Source organism: Oncorhynchus kisutch, linkage group LG15 (genome assembly GCF_002021735.2).
Source record: "Oncorhynchus kisutch isolate 150728-3 linkage group LG15, Okis_V2, whole genome shotgun sequence".
Classification (NCBI taxonomy): domain Eukaryota; kingdom Metazoa; phylum Chordata; class Actinopteri; order Salmoniformes; family Salmonidae; genus Oncorhynchus; species Oncorhynchus kisutch.
The window spans coordinates 27080763-27102107 of NC_034188.2; the positions used below are offsets into that span (position 1 = coordinate 27080763).

At 46.9% G+C, this 21345-nt stretch overlaps 1 protein-coding gene across 2 annotated transcripts in view; it reads left to right on the forward strand.

The window, feature by feature from the left end:
- kcnip1a (Kv channel interacting protein 1 a) overlaps positions 1-21345 on the forward strand; it is a 41907-nt gene that overhangs the window by 18620 nt on the left and 1942 nt on the right. The window contains exons 2-7 of one of the 2 annotated variants that reach the window (XM_031789974.1): positions 5340-5421; positions 16232-16356; positions 16492-16561; positions 17831-17901; positions 18044-18151; positions 19857-20024. In XM_031789974.1, coding sequence (XP_031645834.1) covers positions 5352-5421; positions 16232-16356; positions 16492-16561; positions 17831-17901; positions 18044-18151; positions 19857-20024 — 612 coding nt within the window. In that variant the 5' untranslated portion in view covers positions 5340-5351. The remainder of the gene's footprint in view (positions 1-5339; positions 5422-16231; positions 16357-16491; positions 16562-17830; positions 17902-18043; positions 18152-19856; positions 20025-21345) is intronic. The other variant, XM_020502268.2, reaches the window with a different exon arrangement.

Consider the following 21345-nt stretch of genomic DNA (forward strand, 5'->3'; position numbering starts at 1 on the left):
CCCATCCCCACACTCCTTCTCCCCCCTTTCACCCCCCATCCCCACACTCCTTCCTCCCCCTTTCTCTCCCCCATCCCCACACTCCTTCTCTCCCCATCTCCACACTCCTTCTCTCCCCCATCTCCACACTCCTTCTCTCCACATCCCCACACTCCTTCTCTCCCACATCCCCACACTCCTTCTCCCCCCTTCTTCTCCCCCCATCCCCACACTCCTTCTCCCCCCATCCCCACACTCCTTCTCTCCCCCTTCCCCATACTCCTTCTCTCCCCCATCCCCACACTCCTCACTCCCCATCCCCACACTCTTCACTCCCCCTTCCCCTACTCCTTCTCTTTCCCCCATCCCCACAACTCCTTCTCTCCCCCTTCCCATACTCCTTCTCTCCCCCCATCCCACACTCCTTCTTCTCCCCCCATCCCCACACTCCTTCTCTCCCCCCCCCATCCCCACACTCCTTCTCTCCCCCTTCCCCACACTCCTTCTCTCCCCCCTTCCCACACTCCTTCTCTCCCCCCCATCCCCACACTCCTTCTCTCCCCCCTTCCCCACACTCCTTCTTCTCCCCCCATTCCCCACCACTCCTTCTCTCCCCCTTTCTCCCCATCCCACACTCCTTCTCTCCCCCTCATCCCCACACTCCTTCTCTCCCCCTTTCTCCCCCATCCCCACAACTCCTTCTCCCCCCTTTCCCCCCATTCCCACACTCCTTCTCTCCCCCTTTCTCTCCCCCATCCCCACAATCCTTCTCTCCCCCTTTCTCCCCATCCCCACACTCCTTCTCCCCCTTTCCCCCCCCATCCCCACACTCCTTCTCTCCCCTTTCTCTCCCCCATCCCCCACACTCCTTCTCTCCCCCCATCTCCACACTCCTTCTCTCCCCCATCTCCACACTCCTTCTCTCCCACATCCCCACACTCCTTCTCTCCCACATCCCCACACTCCTTCTCTCCCCCATCTCCACACTCCTTCTCCCCCCCCATCGCCACACTCCTTCTCTCCCCCCTTTCTCCCCCCCCATCCCCCCCCATCCCTCCTCTCTCCCCCTTTCTCCCCCACTCATCCCAACTCTCTCTCTCCCCCCTTTCTACCCCCCATCCCCACACTCCTTCTCCCCCTTTCTCCCCCCCCATTATCCACACTCCTTCTCTCCCCCTTTCTCCCCCCCATCCCCCACACTCCTTCTCTCCCCTTTCTACCACTCCCCCACACTACCTTCTCTCCCCTTTCTCCCCCCCCATCTCCACACTCCTTCTCTCCCCCCTTTCTCCCCATCCCCACACTCCTTCTCCCCCCTTTCCCCCCCCATCCCCCCATCCCCCACACTCCTTCTCTCCTCCTTTCTCTCCCCCCCATCACCACACTCCTTCTCCCCCCCATCCCCACACTCCTTCTCTCCCCCCTCCCCATACTCCTTCTCTCCCCCATCCCCACATCCCTCACTCCCCCTTCCCCATACTCCTTCTCTCCCCCATCCCCACACTCCTTCTCTCCCCCTTCCCCATACTCCTTCTCTCCCCCCCATCCCCACACTCCTTCTCTCCCCCACCCCCACACTCCTTCTTCCCCCCATCCCCACACTCCTTCTCTCCCCCCATCCCCACACTCCTTCTCTCCCCCTCCCACACTCCTTCTCTCCCCCATCCCCACACTCCTTCTCTCCCCCCATCCCCACACTCCTTCTCTCCCCCCTTCCCACACTCCTTCTCTCCCCCCATTCCCACACTCCTTCTCTCCCCCCATTCCCACACTCCTTCTCTCCCCCCATCCCCACACTCCTTCTCTCCCCCCATTCCCACACTCCTTCTCTCCCCCCATCCCCACACTCCTTCTCTCCCCCATCCCCACACTCCTCCCATCCCCACACTCCTTCTCTCCCCCCATCCCCACACTTCTTCTCTCCCCATCCCCACACTTCTTCTCTCCCCCATCCCCACACTCCTTCTCTCCCCCTTTCTTCCCCCCATATCCACACTCCTTCTCTCCCCCTTTCTCCCCCCTCATCCCCACACTCCTTCTCTCCCCCTTTCCCCCCCATCTCCACACTCCTTCTCTCCCCCATCCCCACACTCCTTCTCTCCCCCATCTCCACACTCCTTCTCTCCCCCTTTCTACCCCCCCATCTCCACACTCCTTCTCTCCCCCTTTCTCCCCCCTCATCTCCACACTCATTCTCTCCCCCTTTCTCCCCCCCATATCCACACTCCTTCTCTCCCCCTTTCTCCCCCCTCATCCCCACACTCCTTCTCTCCCCCTTTCTCCCCCCATCTCCACACTCCTTCTCTCGCTCCTTCTCCCCCATCCCCACACTCCTTCTCTCCCTCTTTCTCCCCCCCATCTCCACACTCCTTCTCTCCCCCTTTCTCCCTCCCCCCATCTCCACACTCCTTCTCTCCCTCTTTCTACCCCCCCATCTCCACACTCCTTCTCTCCCCCTTTCTCCCCCCATCCCCACACTTCTTCTCTCCCCCTTTCTCCCCCCATCCCCACACTTCTTCTCTCCCCCTTTCTCCCCCCATCGCCACACTCCTTCTCTCCCCCTTTCTCCCTCCCCCCATCTCCACACTCCTTCTCTCCCTCTTTCTACCCCCCCCCCCCATCCCCACACTCTTTCTCTCCTCCTTTCTCCCCCCCATCCCCCCCCTCTTCCCTCTTTTCTGTCTCCATCTTCTTCTCTATCCTGATGTGTTTTTATAGATGGATGATGGATGTAGTGGGTGATCAGTGGGATGGATGATGTATGTAGTGGGTGATCAGTGGGATGGATGATGTATGTAGTGGGTGATTAGTGGGATGGATGATGTATGTAGTGGGTGATCAGTGATGTATGTAGTGGGTGATCAGTGGGATGGATGATGTATGTAGTGGGTGATTAGTGGGATGGATGATGTATGTAGTGGGTGATCAGTGGGATGGGTGATGTATGTAGTGGGTGATCAGTGGGATTGATGATGTATGTAGTGGGTGATCAGTGGGATGGGTGATGTATGTAGTGGGTGATCAGTGGGATGGATGATGTATGTAGTGGGTGATCAGTAGGATGGTTGCTGTGTGTGGGGGGAGGAGAAGATGTGTGTAAAGGTGTCTGTGTAACAGTATGATTATGTCTGTAATCCCTTTAGTTCAAATATATGAATAATTGTTTTATGGAGGGGCGTGTGTATCTGCGTGTGTGTGTGTGTGTTTAAATTACATTTTTATTCTCAGGGGGATGGAATGGTGTAACAGTACTGTAACAGTACTATGAGTCATTGAGTCATATGATCTATGATTCAATGAATCAACCTCTTACTGAGACAGCGAGAGAGAAGGAGAGTGAGAGAAAAGGAGAGAGAGGGAGAGAGAGGGAGAGGGAGGGAGGGAGGGAGAGGGAGGGAGAGGGAGAGGGAGAGGGGGAGAGAGAGGGAGAGAGAGGGAGAGAGAGGGAGAGAGAGGGAGAGAGAGAGGGAGAGAGAGAGAGAGAGAGAGAGAGAGAGAGAGCGAGAAGGAAAGAGAGTGAGAGAAAATGAGGGAGAGACAGTGAGAGAGTGAGAGAGAAAATGAGAGGGAGAGAAATGGAGAGAGAGGGAGAGAGGGAGGGGGAGAGGGAGAGAGCGAGAGAGAAGAGACAGCGAGAGAGAAGGAAAGAGTGAGAGAAAATGAGAGAGAGAAAGGAGAGATAGAGAGAGAAGAGACAGTGAGAGAGAAGGAAAGAGAGTGAGAGAGAAAATGAGAGGGAGAGAAATGGAGAGAGAGGAAGAAAGAAAGAGGGAGAGAGAGAGGGAGGGGGAGAGGGAGAGAGCGAGAGAGAAGAGACAGCGAGAGAGAAGGAAAGAGAGTGAGAGAAAATGAGAGAGAGGGAGAGAAGGAGAGAGAGAGGGAGAGAGAGAACGGAGAGAGAGAGAGAAAGAGAGAGAGAGAGAGAGAGCGAGAGAGAGAGGGGGGGAGAGAAGGAGAGAAATGGAGAGGGAGAGGGGAGAGGGGAGAGAGAGAAGGAGAGAGAGGGAGAGAGAGAGAGAAAGAAGGCGAGAGGGAGATATAGGGTGATAGAGAATGAGAGAGGGAGAGAGGAGAGAGGGAGAGAGAGAGGGGAAAAGGAGAGAGAGGGAGAGGAGGGGAGAGCCTGAGAGCAAGAGAGTGAGAGAGAATGAAATAGGGAGAGAGGGGGAGAGGAGGGAGAGGGAGGGTGAAAGAGAGAGAGAGGGAAAAAGGAGAGTAAGAGAGGGAGTGTGAAGGAGCGAAAAGGAGAATGAGGGAGCGAAAAGGAGAATGAGGGAGCGAGAATGAGGGAGAGAGAGAGAGAGAGAGAGAGAGAGAGAGAGAGAGAGGAGGAGAGAGGGAGGGAGAGGGAGAAATAAGGAGAGAGAGAGAAGGAGAGAGGGGGAGCGAGAAGGAGAGAGGGGGAGCGAGAAGGAGAGAGAGAGAGAGAGAGAGGAGATAGGTGGAGAGAAGGAGGGAGAGTGAGAAAGAAGGAGAGAGGGAGAGATAGTGAGAGATAGAAGGAGAGCTAGGGAGAGAGGAGAGAGGAGAGAGGGAGAGATAGGGAGAGAGGGCGAGAGAATGGAAGAGAGAGAGAGAAGGAGAGAAACGGAGGGGGGAGAGAAGGAGAATGAGGGAGAAGGAGAGAGAGGGAGAGAGGGAGAGAGAGAGAAAGAAGGCGAGAGGGAGATATAGGGTGATTGAGAGAGAATGGGAGAGGAGAGAGAAGGAGAGAGGGAGAGAGAAGGAGAGAGGGAGAGAGAAGGAGAGAGAAGGAGAGGGGGAGAGGGAGAGAAGGACAGGGAGAGAAGGACAGGGAGAGAGGGAGAGAAGGAGAGATGGGGGAGAGAGTAGGAGAGAGGTAAGGAGAGCAAGGGAGAGAGAGGGAGAGACAGGGAGAGAGGGTGAAAGAGAAGGAGAGAGAAGGAGAGAGAAGGAGAGTTATGGAGAGATAGTGAGAGAGGAGGAGAGAGGGAGAGTCAGAGAGAAGGCGAGAGGGAGATATAGGGCGATAGAGAGAGAGAAGGGGAGAGAGAGATATAGGGAGATATAGAGAGAGAGAATGAGAGAGAAGAGGAGAGGGAGAGAGATGGAGAGATAGGGAGAGAGGAGAGATAGGGAGAGAGAGAAGGTGAGAAACGAGGGAGGGGGAGAGATAGGAGAGAGAGGGAGAGAAGGGGGAGAGAGGAGAGGGAGAAGCAGAGGGAGAGGAACTTCGAGGCTCCACATAGATCGAGAGAGTAAAAGAACGAAAGAAAGATAGCGGGGCGTCGTTGAGGTAAACCATTCCGAGTCAGATGACAGGATGAGTGGAAAGAGGGACAGAGAGAGGGAGGGAGTGAGGGAGGCAGTGTGAGAGCTAACTGTCAGACACGTTACAGACCTCTGACAACATGGGCGCTGTGGTGGGCACGTTAACCATGGGGGAGAGGACCAAGGGGGAGAGGAGGAGGCCATCCAGAGGTGAGACACACGGACACACACAGGCGCACCACACACACACACACACAACTTAAAAAGGATGCTAGCACTCACATACACACATTTATGAAAACAACACAACCTACACCTATCAACAACACATGCAACCAATACAATGTCATACACACACAATAATAATAATAATAATAATAATAATTATTATTATCATAAAGTCACTATTCCATGGAAGCATCAGTTGAATGTGTGTGTGAGAGAGAGAGGTAACACCTGAGGTAATGTGTGTGTGAGCGAGAGGTAACACCTGGGGTTATGTGTGTGAGAGAGAGAGAGAGGTAACACCTGACGTAATGTGTGTGAGAGAGAGAGGTAACACCTGTGGTAATGTGTGTGAGAGAGAGAGAGGTAACACCTGAGGTAATGTATGAGAGAGAGAGAGAGTTAACACCTGGGGTAATGTGTGTGTGAGAGAGAGAGTTAACACCTGGGGTAATGTGTGTGTGAGAGAGAGAGAGGTAACACCTGAGGAATGCGTGGGTGAGAGAGAGAGTTAACACTTGAGGTAATGTGTATGAGAGAGAGGGGGGTAACACCTGAGGTAATGTTTGGGTGAGAGAGAGACTTAACACTTGAAGTAATGTGAGGATGAGAGAAAGAGAGTTAACACCTGAGGTCATGTGTGGGTGAGAGAGAGTTAACACCTGAGGTCATGTGTGGGTGAGAGAGAGGTAACACCTGGGGTAATGTGTGTGAGAGAGAGAGAGGTAACACCTGAGGAATGCGTGGGTGAGAGAGAGAGTTAACACCTGAGGTAATGTGTGGGTGAGAGAGAGAGGTAACACCTGTGTTAATTTGTGTGGGTGAGAGAGAGGTAACACCTGAGGTAATGTGTGGGTGGGAGAGAGAGGTAACACCTGAGGTAATGTGAGGGTGAGAGAGAGAGGTAACACCTGAGGTAATTTGTGTGGGTGAGAGAGAGGTAACACCTGAGGTAATGTGTGGGTGAGAGAGAGAGAAGGGTAACACCTGAGGTAATGGGTGGGTGAAAGAGAGAGGTAACACCTGAGGTAATGTGTGGGTGGGAGAGAGAGGTAACACCTGAGGTAATGTGTGTGTGAGAGAGAGAGGTAACACCTGAGGTAATGTGTGGGTGATAACTCTAGAGAGAAGGGTAGTGTCATCAGGACATAGAGGATATATACATGCTCTAGTGTAAGGTAATGTCTATGTCCATGTATTTGCTTCAGAGGAGTGGTGTGTGTGTGTGTGTGTGTGTGTGTGTGTGTGTGTGTGTGTGTGTGTGTGTGTGTGTGTGTGTGTGTGTGTGTGTGTGTGTGTGTGTGTGTACATAAGTGTATGTGCAGACATCAGTGGAGGGGAAACACACAAGGTATTTGTCACTCTGCTCACACACTCTCTTCCGTCTTGCCTGTTCCCTTGGAAGCACGGTTGGCATGGCAACAAAATATATCAGTTTTGGGGGTCAGTGAGATGATATGAGATTGGTGGTTCCAAAGTTATCCATGCTTATTGCAAATTTGCACAATTTTGCATATTGCTCTTTTGATTATTTTTCCATGGGCTATTTCCATATTGTAGATAACATAACATGTTTTATATCATGAAATATTGACATAATGAAGACATTAAATATAAATTATTAAATATAGTTTGCATTGCATTAACTGTCTTGTTCCTTTCATAACTGTCTTGTTCCTTTCATAACTGTCTTGTTCCTTCCATATCTGTCTTGTTCCTTCCATATCTGTCTTGTTCCTTCCATATCTGTCTTATTCCTTCCTTATCTGTCTTATTCCTTCCATATCTGTCTTGTTCCTTCCATATCTGTCTTGTTCCTTCCTTATCTGTCTTATTCCTTCCATATCTGTCTCGTTCCTTCCATATCTGTCTCATTCCTTCCATATCTGTCTCGTTCCTTCCTTATCTGTCTCGTTCCTTCCATATCTGTCTCGTTCCTTCCATATCTGTCTCGTTCCTTCCATATCTGTCTCGTTCCTTCCATATCTGTCTCGTTCCTTCCATATCTGTCTCGTTCCTTCCATATCTGTCTCGTTCCTTCCATATCTGTCTCGTTCCTTCCATATCTGTCTTATTCCTTCCATATCTGTCTCGTTCCTTCCATATCTGTCTCATTCATTCCATATCTGTCTCGTTCCTTCCTTATCTGTCTTGATCCTTCCATATCTGTCTTATTCCTTCCATATCTGTCTTATTCCTTCCATATCTGTCTTGATCCTTCCTTATCTGTCTTATTCCTTCCATATCTGTCTTGTTCCTTCCTTATCTGTCTTATTCCTTCCATATCTGTCTCGTTCCTTCCATATCTGTCTTATTCCTTCCATATCTGTCTTGTTCCTTCCATATCTGTCTTGTTCCTTCCTTATCTGTCTTGTTCCTTCCTTATCTGTCTTATTCCTTCCATATCTGTCTTGTTCCTTCCTTATCTGTCTTATTCCTTCCATATCTGTCTTGTTCCTTCCTTATCTGTCTTATTCCTTCCATATCTGTCTTGATCCTTCCTTATCTGTCTTATTCCTTCCATATCTGTCTTATTCCTTCCTTATCTGTCTCGTTCCTTCCATATCTGTCTCGTTCCTTCCTTATCTGTCTCGTTCCTTCCTTATCTGTCTCGTTCCTTCCGTATCTGTCTCGTTCCTTCCATATCTGTCTCGTTCCTTCCATATCTGTCTTGTTCCTTCCATATCTGTCTTATTCCTTCCATATCTGTCTTATTCCTTCCATATCTGTCTCGTTCCTTCCATATCTGTCTTGTTCCTTCCATATCTGTCTCGTTCCTTCCTTATCTGTCTCATTCCTTCCATATCTGTCTCGTTCTTTCCATATCTGTCTTATTCCTTCCATATCTGTCTCGTTCCTTCCATATCTGTCTCGTTCCTTCCATATCTGTCTTATTCCTTCCATATGTGTCCCTTTCATTACATATCTGTCTTGTTTCTTACGTACAGTGCATTCAGAAACTATTCAGACCCCTTGAGGCTTTCCACATTTTGTTACTTTACAGCTTTAAGGAAGGAACAAGACAGATAGAGATGTAAATGTGATATTTCAGTTGATTTAACCTATGCATTTTCAAACATTTCTACAATCCTGTTTTTGCTTTGTCATTATGGGGTATTGTGTGTAGATTGATGATGGACAAAAACAAACATTTGGAATATCTGTCTTGTTCCTTACATATCTATCTTGTCATATCAACGATGTATGCTACACTTTTAGAAAAAAAGGTTCCAGGTAGAACCTTTTTTGGTTCCAGGTAAAATTATTTTGGGTTCCATGAAGAACCCTTTGTGGAAAGGGTTCTACCTGGAACCAAAAAGGGTTCTCCTTTAAAAAATGTATTTTATATACAGTATATACAGTTGAAGTCGGAAGTTTGCATACACCTTAGCCAAATTCATTTAAACTCAGTTTTTCACAATTCCTGACATTTAATAATTCCTGACATTTCACAATTCCTGACATTAATAACAATTCCCTGTTTTAGGTCAGTTAGGATCACCACTTTATTTTAAGAATGTGAAATGTCAGAATAATAGTAGAGAGAATGATTTATTTCAGCTTTTATTTCTTTCATCACATTCCCAGTGGGTCAGAAGTTTACATACACTCAGTTAGTATTTGGCAGCATTGCCTTTACATTGTTTAACTTGGGTCAAACATTTCGGGTAGCCTTCCCACAATAAGTTGGGTGAATTTTGGCCCATTCCCCCTGACAGAGCTGGTGTAACTGAATCAGGTTTGTCGGCCTCCTTGTTGCACACACTTTTTCAGTTCTGCCCACAAATCTTCTATAGGATTGAGGTCAGGGCTTTGTGATGGCCACTCCAATACCTTGACTTTGTTGTCCTTAAGCCATTTTGCCACAACTTTGGAAGTATGCTTGGGGTTATTGTCCATTTGGAAGACCCATTTGCGACCAAGCTTTAACTTCCTGACTGATGTCTTGAGATGTTGCTTCAATATATCCACATCATTTTCTTTCCTCATGATGTCATCTATTTTGTGAAGTGCACCGGTCCCTCCTGCAGCAAAGCACCCCCACAACATGATGCTGCCACTCCCATGCTTCGGCTTGCACACCTCCTCCTTTTTCCTCCAAACATAACGATGGTCATTATGGTCAAACAGTTCTATTTTTGTTTCGTCAGACCAGAGGACATTTCTCCAAAAAGTACGATCTTTGTCCCCATGTGCAGTTGCAATCCATAGTTTGGCTTTTTTATGGCGGTTTTGGAGCAGTGGCTTCTTCCTTGCTGAGCGGCCTTTCAGGTTATTTACTCATTTTTATATGGATATAGATACCTTTGCACCTGTTTCCTCCATCATCTTCAAGGTCCTTTGCTGTTGTTCTGGGATTGATTTGCACCAGAGTACGTTCATCTCTAGGAGACAGCATGCGTCTCCTTCCTGAGCGGTATGACGGCTGCGTGGTCCCATTGTGTTTATACTTGCGTACTGTTGATTGCGCAGATAAACGTGGTACCTTCAGGTATTGGGAATTTGCTCCCAAGGATGAACCAGACTTGTGGAGCTCTTGGCTGATTTCTTTTGATTTTCCCATGATGTCAAGCAAAGAGGCACTGAGTTTGAAGGTAGGCCTTGAAATACATCCACAGGAACACCTCCAATTGACTCAAATGATGTCAATGAGCCTATCAGAAGCTTCTAAAGCCATGACATCATTTTCTGGAATTTTCCAAGCTGTTTAAAGGCACAGTCAACTTAGTGTATGTAAACTTCTGACCCTCTGGAATTGTGATGCATTGAATTATAAGTGAAATAATATGTCTGTGTCCTAAGCGACTTGCCAAAACAATAGTTTGTTAATTAACAAGAAATTTGTGGAGTGGTTGAAAACTAGTTTTAATGGCTCCAACCTAAGTGTATGTCAACTTCTGAATTCAACTGTATATGTAGGAACCGAAATGAGTTCTTCAAAGGATTCTCCTATTGGGGCAGCTGAAGAACCCTTTTAGATAACACCTTTTTTCTAAGAGTGTAGGGCTAGTGGTAACGTCGGATTACAGTTATACTTGTTAAATATAGTATCCTAGCTTGACCTTATTAGAGCTGTGCTACGGAGGTGTGTTATCCTATCTGGGTCTTTCCATCTCTGATGTTTTCTGATGCATGTTATCTCTGTGACAGTGTGTGTGTCTCTTCTCTGTAACAGTCTGACAGGGTCTTAGTGACATGGGGCTGATGACAGCCAGCTCCGACAGAAGCTTTTGATGGCTTTTTCTCTCTGGTGAATGTGTCATTCCTTCTCCTCCGCCCCCATCCTTCCATCCCTTACTCGGGCTCCCTGCAGCAATGTTGTCTTACTCTTCTTGCTTCCTGCCACTCTCCCTCTCTCCCTTGCTCATTTTTTCTGTCCCTTCCTGTCTTTTTCTGCCTTCCTGTCTCCCAAACCCTTCCTCGTCTTCCTTTCTCTGTCATATCTCTCCGTATCTCTCTCTCCACATCTGTCTCTCTCTCTCTCTCTCTCTCCACATCTCGCTCTGTCTCCTCCTGTCTCCTTCTCTCTTTCTCTCTCTCTCCCGCTCACTCTCTCTCCATATCTCCCTCTGTCTCTCCCCCTCTCTCTTTCTCTCTCTCTCCCCCCCCTCTCTCTCTCTAGCTCTCTCTCCATATCTCGCTCTGTCTCCTCCTGTCTCCCTCTCTCTTTCTCTCTCTCTTCCGCTCCCGCTCTCTCTCCATATCTCCCTCTGTCTCTCTCTCTCCCCCTCTCTCTTTCTGTCATCCTCTCCTTCTTGTCCCCAATTCCACTCCTCCCTCTCTGTTTTTGCTCCCCCCTCCTCCTCATTCCACATTTCCTTCTGGTTTTATCACTTCTTCGTTCTTTTCTCCCACACACTCTGATTCATAATCTACATCTTTCTCCTCACTCTCAACCCAACCCTTGCACATCCCTGGTTTTGCTCTCATCCTCCTTTCCTTCCTTCCCTCCCATCTTATCTAACATTCCTTCTCTCACCAACGCTCATACGGAGTATTGCAGGGTGTGAGAGTGCCTATTAACCAAGACATCCTGTGACGACAGCCTCAGTTGACTATCTACTACAGTGTTTTTGTTCATCGTGTGTTGATAGCAGACTCTTCTTGTCCATGGGGATGAGCAGACAAACGGCACTCTAATGCATTTCACACGGACTGTGTCATGACATTAGCGTAATATTTAGTGCGATGGTGTGTGTGGGTCTGCTTTTCTGAGTCATTGAATTTGTGTCGGCCAGTTTCTACCTCTTTTTAATAATGGATGTGTTTCCTTTGCACTTCCTAAGAATATGTGGAGATGTCACTCTGTCTGTCAGTGTTGGACTTAGAAAGCCCTTCAAAAGGCCAATGATTTTGTACATTAGCAGTAACACTGCTTAGCATTTCCCAGTGATTATGTACATTAGCAGTAACACTGCTTAACATTTCCCAGTGATTATGTACATTAGCAGTAACACTGCTTAACATTTCCCAGTGATTATGTACATTAGCAGTAACACTGCTTAACATTTCCCAGTGATTTATTGGTGTGAGTGAAGGGTGACCCGAAGGCATGCAAAGTGAAGGTTTAGTTACAGTATGTCAATTTGTGTCACCCTGTCCTGAAGTTGCAAAGTTGCTTTAGTCAAATGGAATTTAGAATGCAGTATCTTATCTCCACTGGTTGTGAGTGGGTGGAATGCTGTGTAAATCTATTAGTGTGTGTGTAATAGTGTGTAATATGGGTGTGTGTGTGATCCATATACCTGCTCAGTGTTGTGATGTCAGAATAGTGGTTCTGCTTCATAGAGAGCGTTCCTCACTGATAAGTGGCCAATGAGAGGCAGCTGGTCGCTGGGGGACGAAACAGATTTGGCTAACTCAGATTATGCAAACGAGAGTCTCATATGGAACGATTGCAGGGATCAGTTTGAGTAGAACGAGAGAGAGGGGGAAGAGAACAAGAGAGGGAGAGGCGGGAGAGGGAGGGGGGAGAGGGAGATGGGGGGAGAGGGGGGAAAGGGATAGAGGGGGGAAAGGGACAGAGGGAAGAGAACAGGAGGGGCAGAGGGGGGAGAGGGAGAGGGGGAGAGGGAGAGGGGGAGAGGGGGGAAAGGGATAGAGGGAAGAGAGAGGAAAAGGGAGAGAAAAATAGAGAAAGAGTCTGGATTATATACTCAATAATAAAATGGTGATATGACTCCAGGAGTGTTTGCTTTCTCATGGTCAGTGAGGTTCTGGAAACAACACCATAAGGACAATATAAGAGAATACAAGATGTTGACAGAGGGGAAAAGGAACGTCACAATGACCAAAACTGTCTGTCTCCCTCTACTGGTAGATTGTGATTACTACAAGTAGATTTGACTAGATTCATAGTGGCATGTATTTTATTGATATTAATAATAACTATTGGTTGTTCTACATGAGGGACAATGACTTGTGTCATTGTTGGGTATTGTTGAACGGATATAACGACAGTTTAGCAAAGTTACTTTCAGGCAAGTTAAGCACAGCTACATTATGCTGTACAGTGAAAAATGCCCTCATTCACACACACACACACACACACACACACACACACACACACACACACACACACACACACACACACACACGGCCGTGTGTGTTCATGAATGAGTGAGAGTCACTTGCATAAAGTGAAGGACAGGGGGAGAGAAAGAGGAGAGAGGCAGGTAGAACGATAGTGAATGCAGTCAGTGAGAGGGGATACAGAGGTAGGGACAAAGGGGAATGAGTGAGACAGAGAGCAGGACAGGTCCTATAGAATATTTAGATAAGTATAGACAGAGGAGTACAGGGGGTAAAGAAAGAGACAAAAACCAACAGAGAGAGAGAGAGAGAAATAAAGATAGATGTATTATGAGGAGGGAGAAGATGATTGGAGCAGTCTCCATTCTATAACTATTATAGTACTTATCTGTGTGGGTTAAACTACTGCACCTTCTGGGGTATATCCACATTGAGGCTGAGTAGTCACCATTAGGGTATATCCACGTTGAGCCTGAGTAGTTACCACTGGGCTTATCCACATTAAGGCTGATTAGTTACCACTGGGTTTATCCACATTAAGGCTGATTAGTTACCACTGGGTTTATCCACATTAAGGCTGATTAGTTACCACTGGGCTTATCCACATTAAGGCTGATTAGTTACCACTGGGCTTATCCACATTAAGGCTGATTAGTTACCACTGGGCTTATCCACATTAAGGCTGATTAGTTACCACTGGGCTTATCCACATTAAGGCTGATTAGTTACCACTGGGCTTATCCACATTAAGGCTGATTAGTTACCACTGGGCTTATCCACATTAAGGCTGATTAGTTACCACTGGGCTTATCCACATTAAGGCTGAGTAGTTACCACTGGGCTTATCCACATTAAGGCTGATTAGTTACCACTGGGCTTATCCACATTAAGGCTGAGTAGTTACCACTGGGCTTATCCACATTAAGGCTGATTAGTTACCACTGGGCTTATCCACATTAAGGCTGATTAGTTACCACTGGGCTTATCCACATTAAGGCTGAGTAGTTACCACTGGGGGTTATCCACATTGAGGCTGAGTAGTTACCACTGGGGGTTAGCCACATTAAGGCTGAGTAGTTACCACTGGGGGTTATCCACATTAAGGCTGAGTAGGTACCACTGGGGGTTAGCCACATTAAGGCTGAGTAGTTACCACTGGGGGTTATCCACATTAAGGCTGAGTAGTTACTACTGGGGGTTATCCACATTAAGGCTGATTAGTTACCACTGGGGGTTATCCACATTAAGGCTGAGTAGTTACCACTGGGGGTTATCCACATTGAGGCTGAGTAGTTACCACTGGGGGTTAGCCACATTAAGGCTGATTAGTTACCACTGGGGGTTAGCCACATTAAGGCTGAGTAGTTACCACTGGGGGTTATCCACATTAAGGCTGATTAGTTACCACTGGGGGTTATCCACATTAAGGCTGATTAGTTACCACTGGGCTTATCCACATTAAGGCTGATTAGTTACCACTGGGGGTAATCCACATCGAGGCTGAGTAGTTACCACTGGGGGTTATCCACATTAAGGCTGAGTAGTTACCACTGGGGGTTATCCACATTAAGGCTGAGTAGTTACCACTGGGGGTTATCCACATTAAGGCTGAGTAGTTACCACTGGGGGTTATCCACATTAAGGCTGAGTAGTTACCACTGGGGGTTAGCCACATTAAGGCTGATTAGTTACCACTGGGCTTATCCACATTAAGGCTGAGTAGTTACCACTTGGCTTATCCACATTAAGGCTGATTAGTTACCACTGGGCTTATCCACATTAAGGCTGAGTAGTTACCACTGGGGGTTATCCACATTGAGGCTGAGTAGTTACCACTGGGGGTTAGCCACATTAAGGCTGAGTAGTTACCACTGGGGGTTATCCACATTATGGCTGAGTAGGTACCACTGGGGGTTAGCCACATTAAGGCTGAGTAGTTACCACTGGGGGTTATCCACATTAAGGCTGAGTAGTTGCTACTGGGGGTTATCCACATTAAGGCTGATTAGTTACCACTGGGGGTTATCCACATTAAGGCTGAGTAGTTACCACTGGGGGTTATCCACATTGAGGCTGAGTAGTTACCACTGGGGGTTAGCCACATTAAGGCTGATTAGTTACCACTGGGGGTTAGCCACATTAAGGCTGAGTAGTTACCACTGGGGGTTATCCACATTAAGGCTGATTAGTTACCACTGGGGGTTATCCACATTAAGGCTGATTAGTTACCACTGGGCTTATCCACATTAAGGCTGATTAGTTACCACTGGGGGTAATCCACATCGAGGCTGAGTAGTTACCACTGGGGGTTATCCACATTAAGGCTGAGTAGTTACCACTGGGGGTTATCCACATTAAGGCTGAGTAGTTACCACTGGGGGTTATCCACATTAAGGCTGAGTAGTTACCACTGGGGGTTATCCACATTAAGGCTGAGTAGTTACCACTGGGGGTTAGCCACATTAAGGCTGAGTAGTTACCACTGGGGGTTATCCACATTAAGGCTGAGTAGTTACCACTGGGGGTTAGCCACATTAAGGCTGATTAGTTACCACTGGGGGTTATCCACATTAAGGCTGATTAGTTACCACTGGGGGTTATCCACATTAAGGCTGATTAGTTACCACTGGGGGTTAGCCAGGATTTTCAACCCAGATAGTGACCTGGCATGTTACCACTGCTGAGCGTAAAGGGTCTCTCCGATTCTCTGCATAGTGAAACTGTTCCATATGAATGAAGATTGCCATGAGTATTGAGAGAGAGGAGGGAAAGTGTACTACCATTACCTGTGTGTAAGGCTGGTTTTGTATGACTGTTCATTCTTAGAAAAAAGGGTTCCAAAAGGGTTCTACGGCTGTCCCCATAGGAGAACCCTTTTTGGTTCCAGGTAACCTAAAAGGGTTCTACCTGGAACCAAAAGGGGTTCTTCAAAGGGTTCTCCTATGGGGACAGCTGAAAAACCATTTTAGAGTCTAGATAGCACCTTTTTTCTAAGAGTGTACAGTATCATTGAACAGTGACTCGGTCAGGTGACTGAGGTGGAGGAACACAGGGATTTCTACAATGACCTCTCTCTCACTCTCTCTCTGAGATCCATCTCCTCTCTGTGCTATTATGTCCTCTCTTCTCTCTCCCTAACTACAGTTATTTTGTCCTCTCTTCTCTCTCCCTACCTACAGTATTACTCCTTTCTATAGCTGATGAAAATGCAACATTTTGTGTAAATTCCCTCGGATGATATTGATGCTCTGTCTCTCCCTAGATAAAATAGATGATGATTTTGAGTTGAGCATTGTGTGTCATCGGCCAGAAGGGCTGGATAAACTAGAGGCTCAGACCAACTTCAGCAAGCAAGAGCTGCAAGTGCTCTACCGAGGCTTCAAAAACGTATGTAGTCACTCTGTGTGTGTCACTCCATTTCTCCATTACTTCATCAATTAGTGTCCGTCACTCTCTCGATGGCTGATCTCTCTCTTTTCTCCCTATTTTCTCTGTCTTTCTCTGCCTCTCTCTCCATCGTAGGAGTGCCCTAGTGGGGTGGTGAATGAGGACACCTTCAAACAGATATACGCACAGTTCTTTCCCCATGGAGGTAGGGAATGAGTTTGTGTGTGTGTGTACATAACCTTTAAAAGGTGTTGAGTTGTGCAGTGGATTTGTGTTATGATCACATAAAGGGTCACACATACATTACATGACCAAAAGCATGCACGTCCAACATCTCACTCCAAAACCATGGGCATTAAAATGGAGTTGGTCACCCCTTTGCTGCTATAACAACCTCCACTCTTCTGGGAAGGCTTTCCACTTGATGTTGGAACATTGCTCCGGGGACTTGCTTCTATTCAGCCACAAGAGCCTTAGTGAGGTCGGGCACTGATGTTGGGCGATTAGGTCTGGCTCGCAGTCAGCGTTCCAATTCATCCCAAAGGTGTTAGATGGGGTTGAGGTCAGGGCTCTGTGCAGGCCAGTCAAGTTCTTACACACCGATGTTGACAAATTATTTCTGTATGAGCCTCGCTTTGTCCGCGGGGGCATTGTCATAGTATTCTCTAGCGTTAAGAGTTCCCTTAAGTGGAGCTAAGGGGCCTAGCCCAAACCATGAAAAACAGCCCCAGACCATTATTCCTCCTCCACCAAACTTTACAGTTGGCACTTTGCGTTGGGGCAGGTAGGGTTCTCCTGGCATCGGCCAAACCCAGATTCATCTGTCGGACTGCCAGTCAGTGAAGCGGGATTCATCACTCAAGAGAATGCGTTTCCACTGCTCCTGAGTTCAATGGTGGTGAGCTTTAAAGCACTCCAGCCGACGCTTGGCATTGCTCATGGTGATCTCAGGCTTGTGTGTGGCTGCTTGGCCATGGAATCCGATTTCATGAAGCTACTGACTAACAGTTATTGTGCTGATGTTGCTTCCAGAGGCCGTTTGGAACTCAATAGTGAGTGTTGCAACTGAGGACAGACAATTTTTATGCGCTACGCGCTTCAGCACTCAACGGTCCCGTTCTGTGAGCTTGTGGGGCCTACCACTTCGCTGCTGAGCCGTTGTTGCTCCTAGACATTTACACTTCACAATAACAGCACTTAGAGTTGACTGGGGCAGCTCTGGCAGGGCAGAGATTTGACGAACTGATTTGTTGGAAAGGTGGCATTACATGATGGTGCCACATTGAAAGTCACTGAGCTCTTCAGTACGGCCAGTCTACTGCCAATGTTTGTCTATGGAGATTGCATGGCTGTGTGCTCAATTTTATACACCTGTCAGCGATTGGTGTGGCTGAAATAGCCAAATCCACTAATTTGAAGGGGTGTCCACATACTTTGTATACATAGTGTATCTCTTCTCTCCAATGCTCTGCAGATGCCAGTACCTACGCACATTACCTGTTCAACGCCTTTGATTCAGCACACAGTGGATCCATCAAGTTTGAGGTAAACATTCCTCTACTGTCTCTCTACTCCTCCCCTCGATCTCTCTCTTTCTCTTTCTCACAATCATCAGATGACTAACCCTTTTTGTATTCTGGATCCTTCGTCTTCTTGTTCTCCCTGATACGCCGTCTCATTCTGTCAGGGCTTTATCATGGCGTTGTCCACCCTGCTGAGGGGTTCAGTGAGGGAGAAACTGACGTGGACGTTCAACCTGTACGACATCAACAGAGATGGCTACATCAACAAGGAGGTGTGTGTGTACTTAAATATTGCGTGTGGTTATTTCACCATTTAACAACGACAGGCAAATATTATTGCATATACAGTGCCTTGCGAAAGTATTCGGCCCCCTTGAACTTTGCGACCTTTTGCCACATTTCAGGCTTTAAAGATATAAAACTGTATTTTTTGGTGAAGAATCAACAACAAGTGGGACACAATCATGAAGTGGAACGACATTTATTGGATATTTCAAACTTTTTTAACAAATCAAAAACTGAAAAATTGGGCGTGCAAAATTATTCAGCCCCTTTACTTTCAGTGCAGCAAACTCTCTCCAGAAGTTCAGTGAGGATCTCTGAATCATCCAATGTTGACCTAAATGACTAATGATGATAAATACAATCCACCTGTGTGTAATCAAGTCTCCATATAAATGCACCTGCACTGTGATAGTCTCAGAGGTCTGTTAAAAGCGCAGAGCGCATCATGAAGAACAAGGAACACACCAGGCAGGTCCGAGATACTGTTGTGAAGAAGTTTAAAGCCGGATTTGGATACAAATAGATTTCCCAAGCTTTAAACATCCCAAGGAGCACTTTGCAAGCGGTAATATTGAAATGGAAGGAGTATCAGACCACTGCAAATCTACCAAGACCTGGCCGTCCCTCTAAACTTTCAGCTCATACAAGGAGAAGACTGATCAGAGATGCAGCCAAGAGGCCCATGATCACTCTGGATGAACTGCAGAGATCTACAGCTGAGGTGGGAGACTCTGTCCATAGGACAACAATCAGTCGTATATTGCACAAATCTGGCCTTTATGGAAGAGTGGCAAGAAGAAAGCCATTTCTTAAAGATATCCATAAAACGTGTCGTTTAAAGTTTGCCACAAGCAACCTGGGAGACACACCAAACATGTGGAAGAAGGTGCTCTGGTCAGATGAAACCAAAATTGAACACAGCTCATCACCCTGAACACACCATCCCCACTGTCAAACATGGTGGTGGCAGCATCATGGTTTGGGCCTGCTTTTCTTCAGCAGGGACAGGGAAGATGGTTAAAATTGATGGGAAGATGGATGGAGCCAAATACAGGACCATTCTGGAAGAAAACCTGATGGAGTCTGCAAAAGACCTGAGACTGGGACGGAGATTTGTCTTCCAACAAGACAATGATCCAAAACATAAAGCAAAATCTACAATGGAATGGTTCAAAAATAAACATATCCAGGTGTTAGAATGGCCAAGTCAAAGTCCAGACCTGAATCCAATCGAGAATCTGTGGAAAGAACTGAAAACTGCTGTTCACAAATGCTCTCCATCCAACCTCACTGAGCTCGAGCTGTTTTGCAAGGAGGAATGGGAAAAAATGTCAGTCTCTCGATGTGCAAAACTGATAGAGACATACCCCAAGCGACTTACAGCTGTAATCGCAGCAAAAGGTGGCGCTACAAAGTATTAACTTAAGGGGGCTGAATAATTTTGCACGCCCAATTTTTCAGTTTTTGATTTGTTAAAAAAGTTTGAAATATCCAATAAATGTCGTTCCACTTCATGATTGTGTCCCACTTGTTGTTGATTCTTCACAAAAAAATACAGTTTTATATCTTTATGTTTGAAGCCTGAAATGTGGCAAAAGGTCGCAAAGTTCAAGGGGGGCGAATACTTTCGCAAGGCACTGTATTTTGCTTCATATGCTGCGGTTTTGTGTATTTTTTGTGTGTGTTTTACAGGAGATGACAGACATCGTCAGTGCGATATATGACATGATGGGAAAGTACACCTACCCTGCCCTGAAGACAGACACTCCCAAACAACATGTGGATGCCTTCTTCCAGAAGATGGACAAGAACAGAGATGGAGTAGTCACTCTGGATGAGTTCATTCTGTCCTGCCAGGAGGTCAACTTTCTCTACATTTATACAATCATCATTGTTCCACCCACTTATTCTTGTCTTTTATTGTAGTTTGAGGGTTTTGGATGGATCAAATTCAATGATCAACTGACCAACTTCACAGCCATGAGTCAACTCAGCCACTTTCGGTTTGCTTCCAACCATCTACCATCTCTATGTCAACAACAAACATCTGACCAATCAGATTAGAACAAGGTAGCTGCTAGGCAGATAATCAATTATCGTTCCAAACACTGTTGTGTAGTTTTATAGTTTAGAAGTACACAGCAGTGACTTTGGGGTTATTTTATGAGGTATAATATTATTTTCTATTTGCCCCTTCTGTAGGTCTTCACCTTTTTAACTTCTTCAGTCGGTCCACCAAAGACTTAGAAGGAAGATGTCACAGTCTGGAAAATGTCATGGAAACCGTTCGGGCTCAGAATGCTCAAAACTCTTTCGGCTTGTCATAAAGTCGCCCAAAAATGACTCCAGTCACTGTGTTGGGGAGAAATCCACAATAGTCGGTCAAATCCTATGGCTCTCCCATCAAATCAAATCCAACTGTATTTGTCACCACAACAGATGTAGACCTTACAGTGAAATGCTTACTTACAAGCCCTTAACCAACAGTGCAGTTTTAAGAAAAAATACCCCCCTCCCAAAATAACATTTAAAAAAATCTAAGTAACAAATATTTAAACAGCAGCAGTAAAATAACAATAGTGAGGCTACATACAGGGGGTACCGGTACATAGTCCAATGTGTGGGGGCACCGGTTAGTCAGGGTAATTGATGTAATATGTACATGTAGGTAGAGTGAAAATGACTATGCATAGATAATAAACAGAGAGTAGCAACGCAAATAGTCTGGGTAGTCATTTGATTAGATGTTCAGGAGTCTTATGGCTTGGGGGTAGAAGCTGTTTAGAAGCCTCTTGGACCTAGACTTGGAGCTCTGGTTCCACTTGCCGTGCGGTAGCAGAGAAAACAGTCTATGACTAGAGTGGCTGGAGTCTGACAATTTTTAGGGCCTTCCTCTGACACCGCCTGGTATAGAGGTCCTGGATGGCAGGAAGCTTGGCCCCAGTGATGTACTGGGCCGTACGCACTACCCTCTGTAGTGCCTTGCGGTCGGAGGCCAAGCAGTTGCCATACCAGGCAGTGATGCAACCAGATGCTCTCGATGGTACAGCTGTAGAACCTTTTGAGGATCTGAGGACCCATGACAAATAATTTCAGTCTCCTGAGGGGGAATAGGTTTTGTCGTGCCCTCTTCACGACTGTCTTGGTATGCTTGGACCATAATAGTTTGTTGGTGATGTGG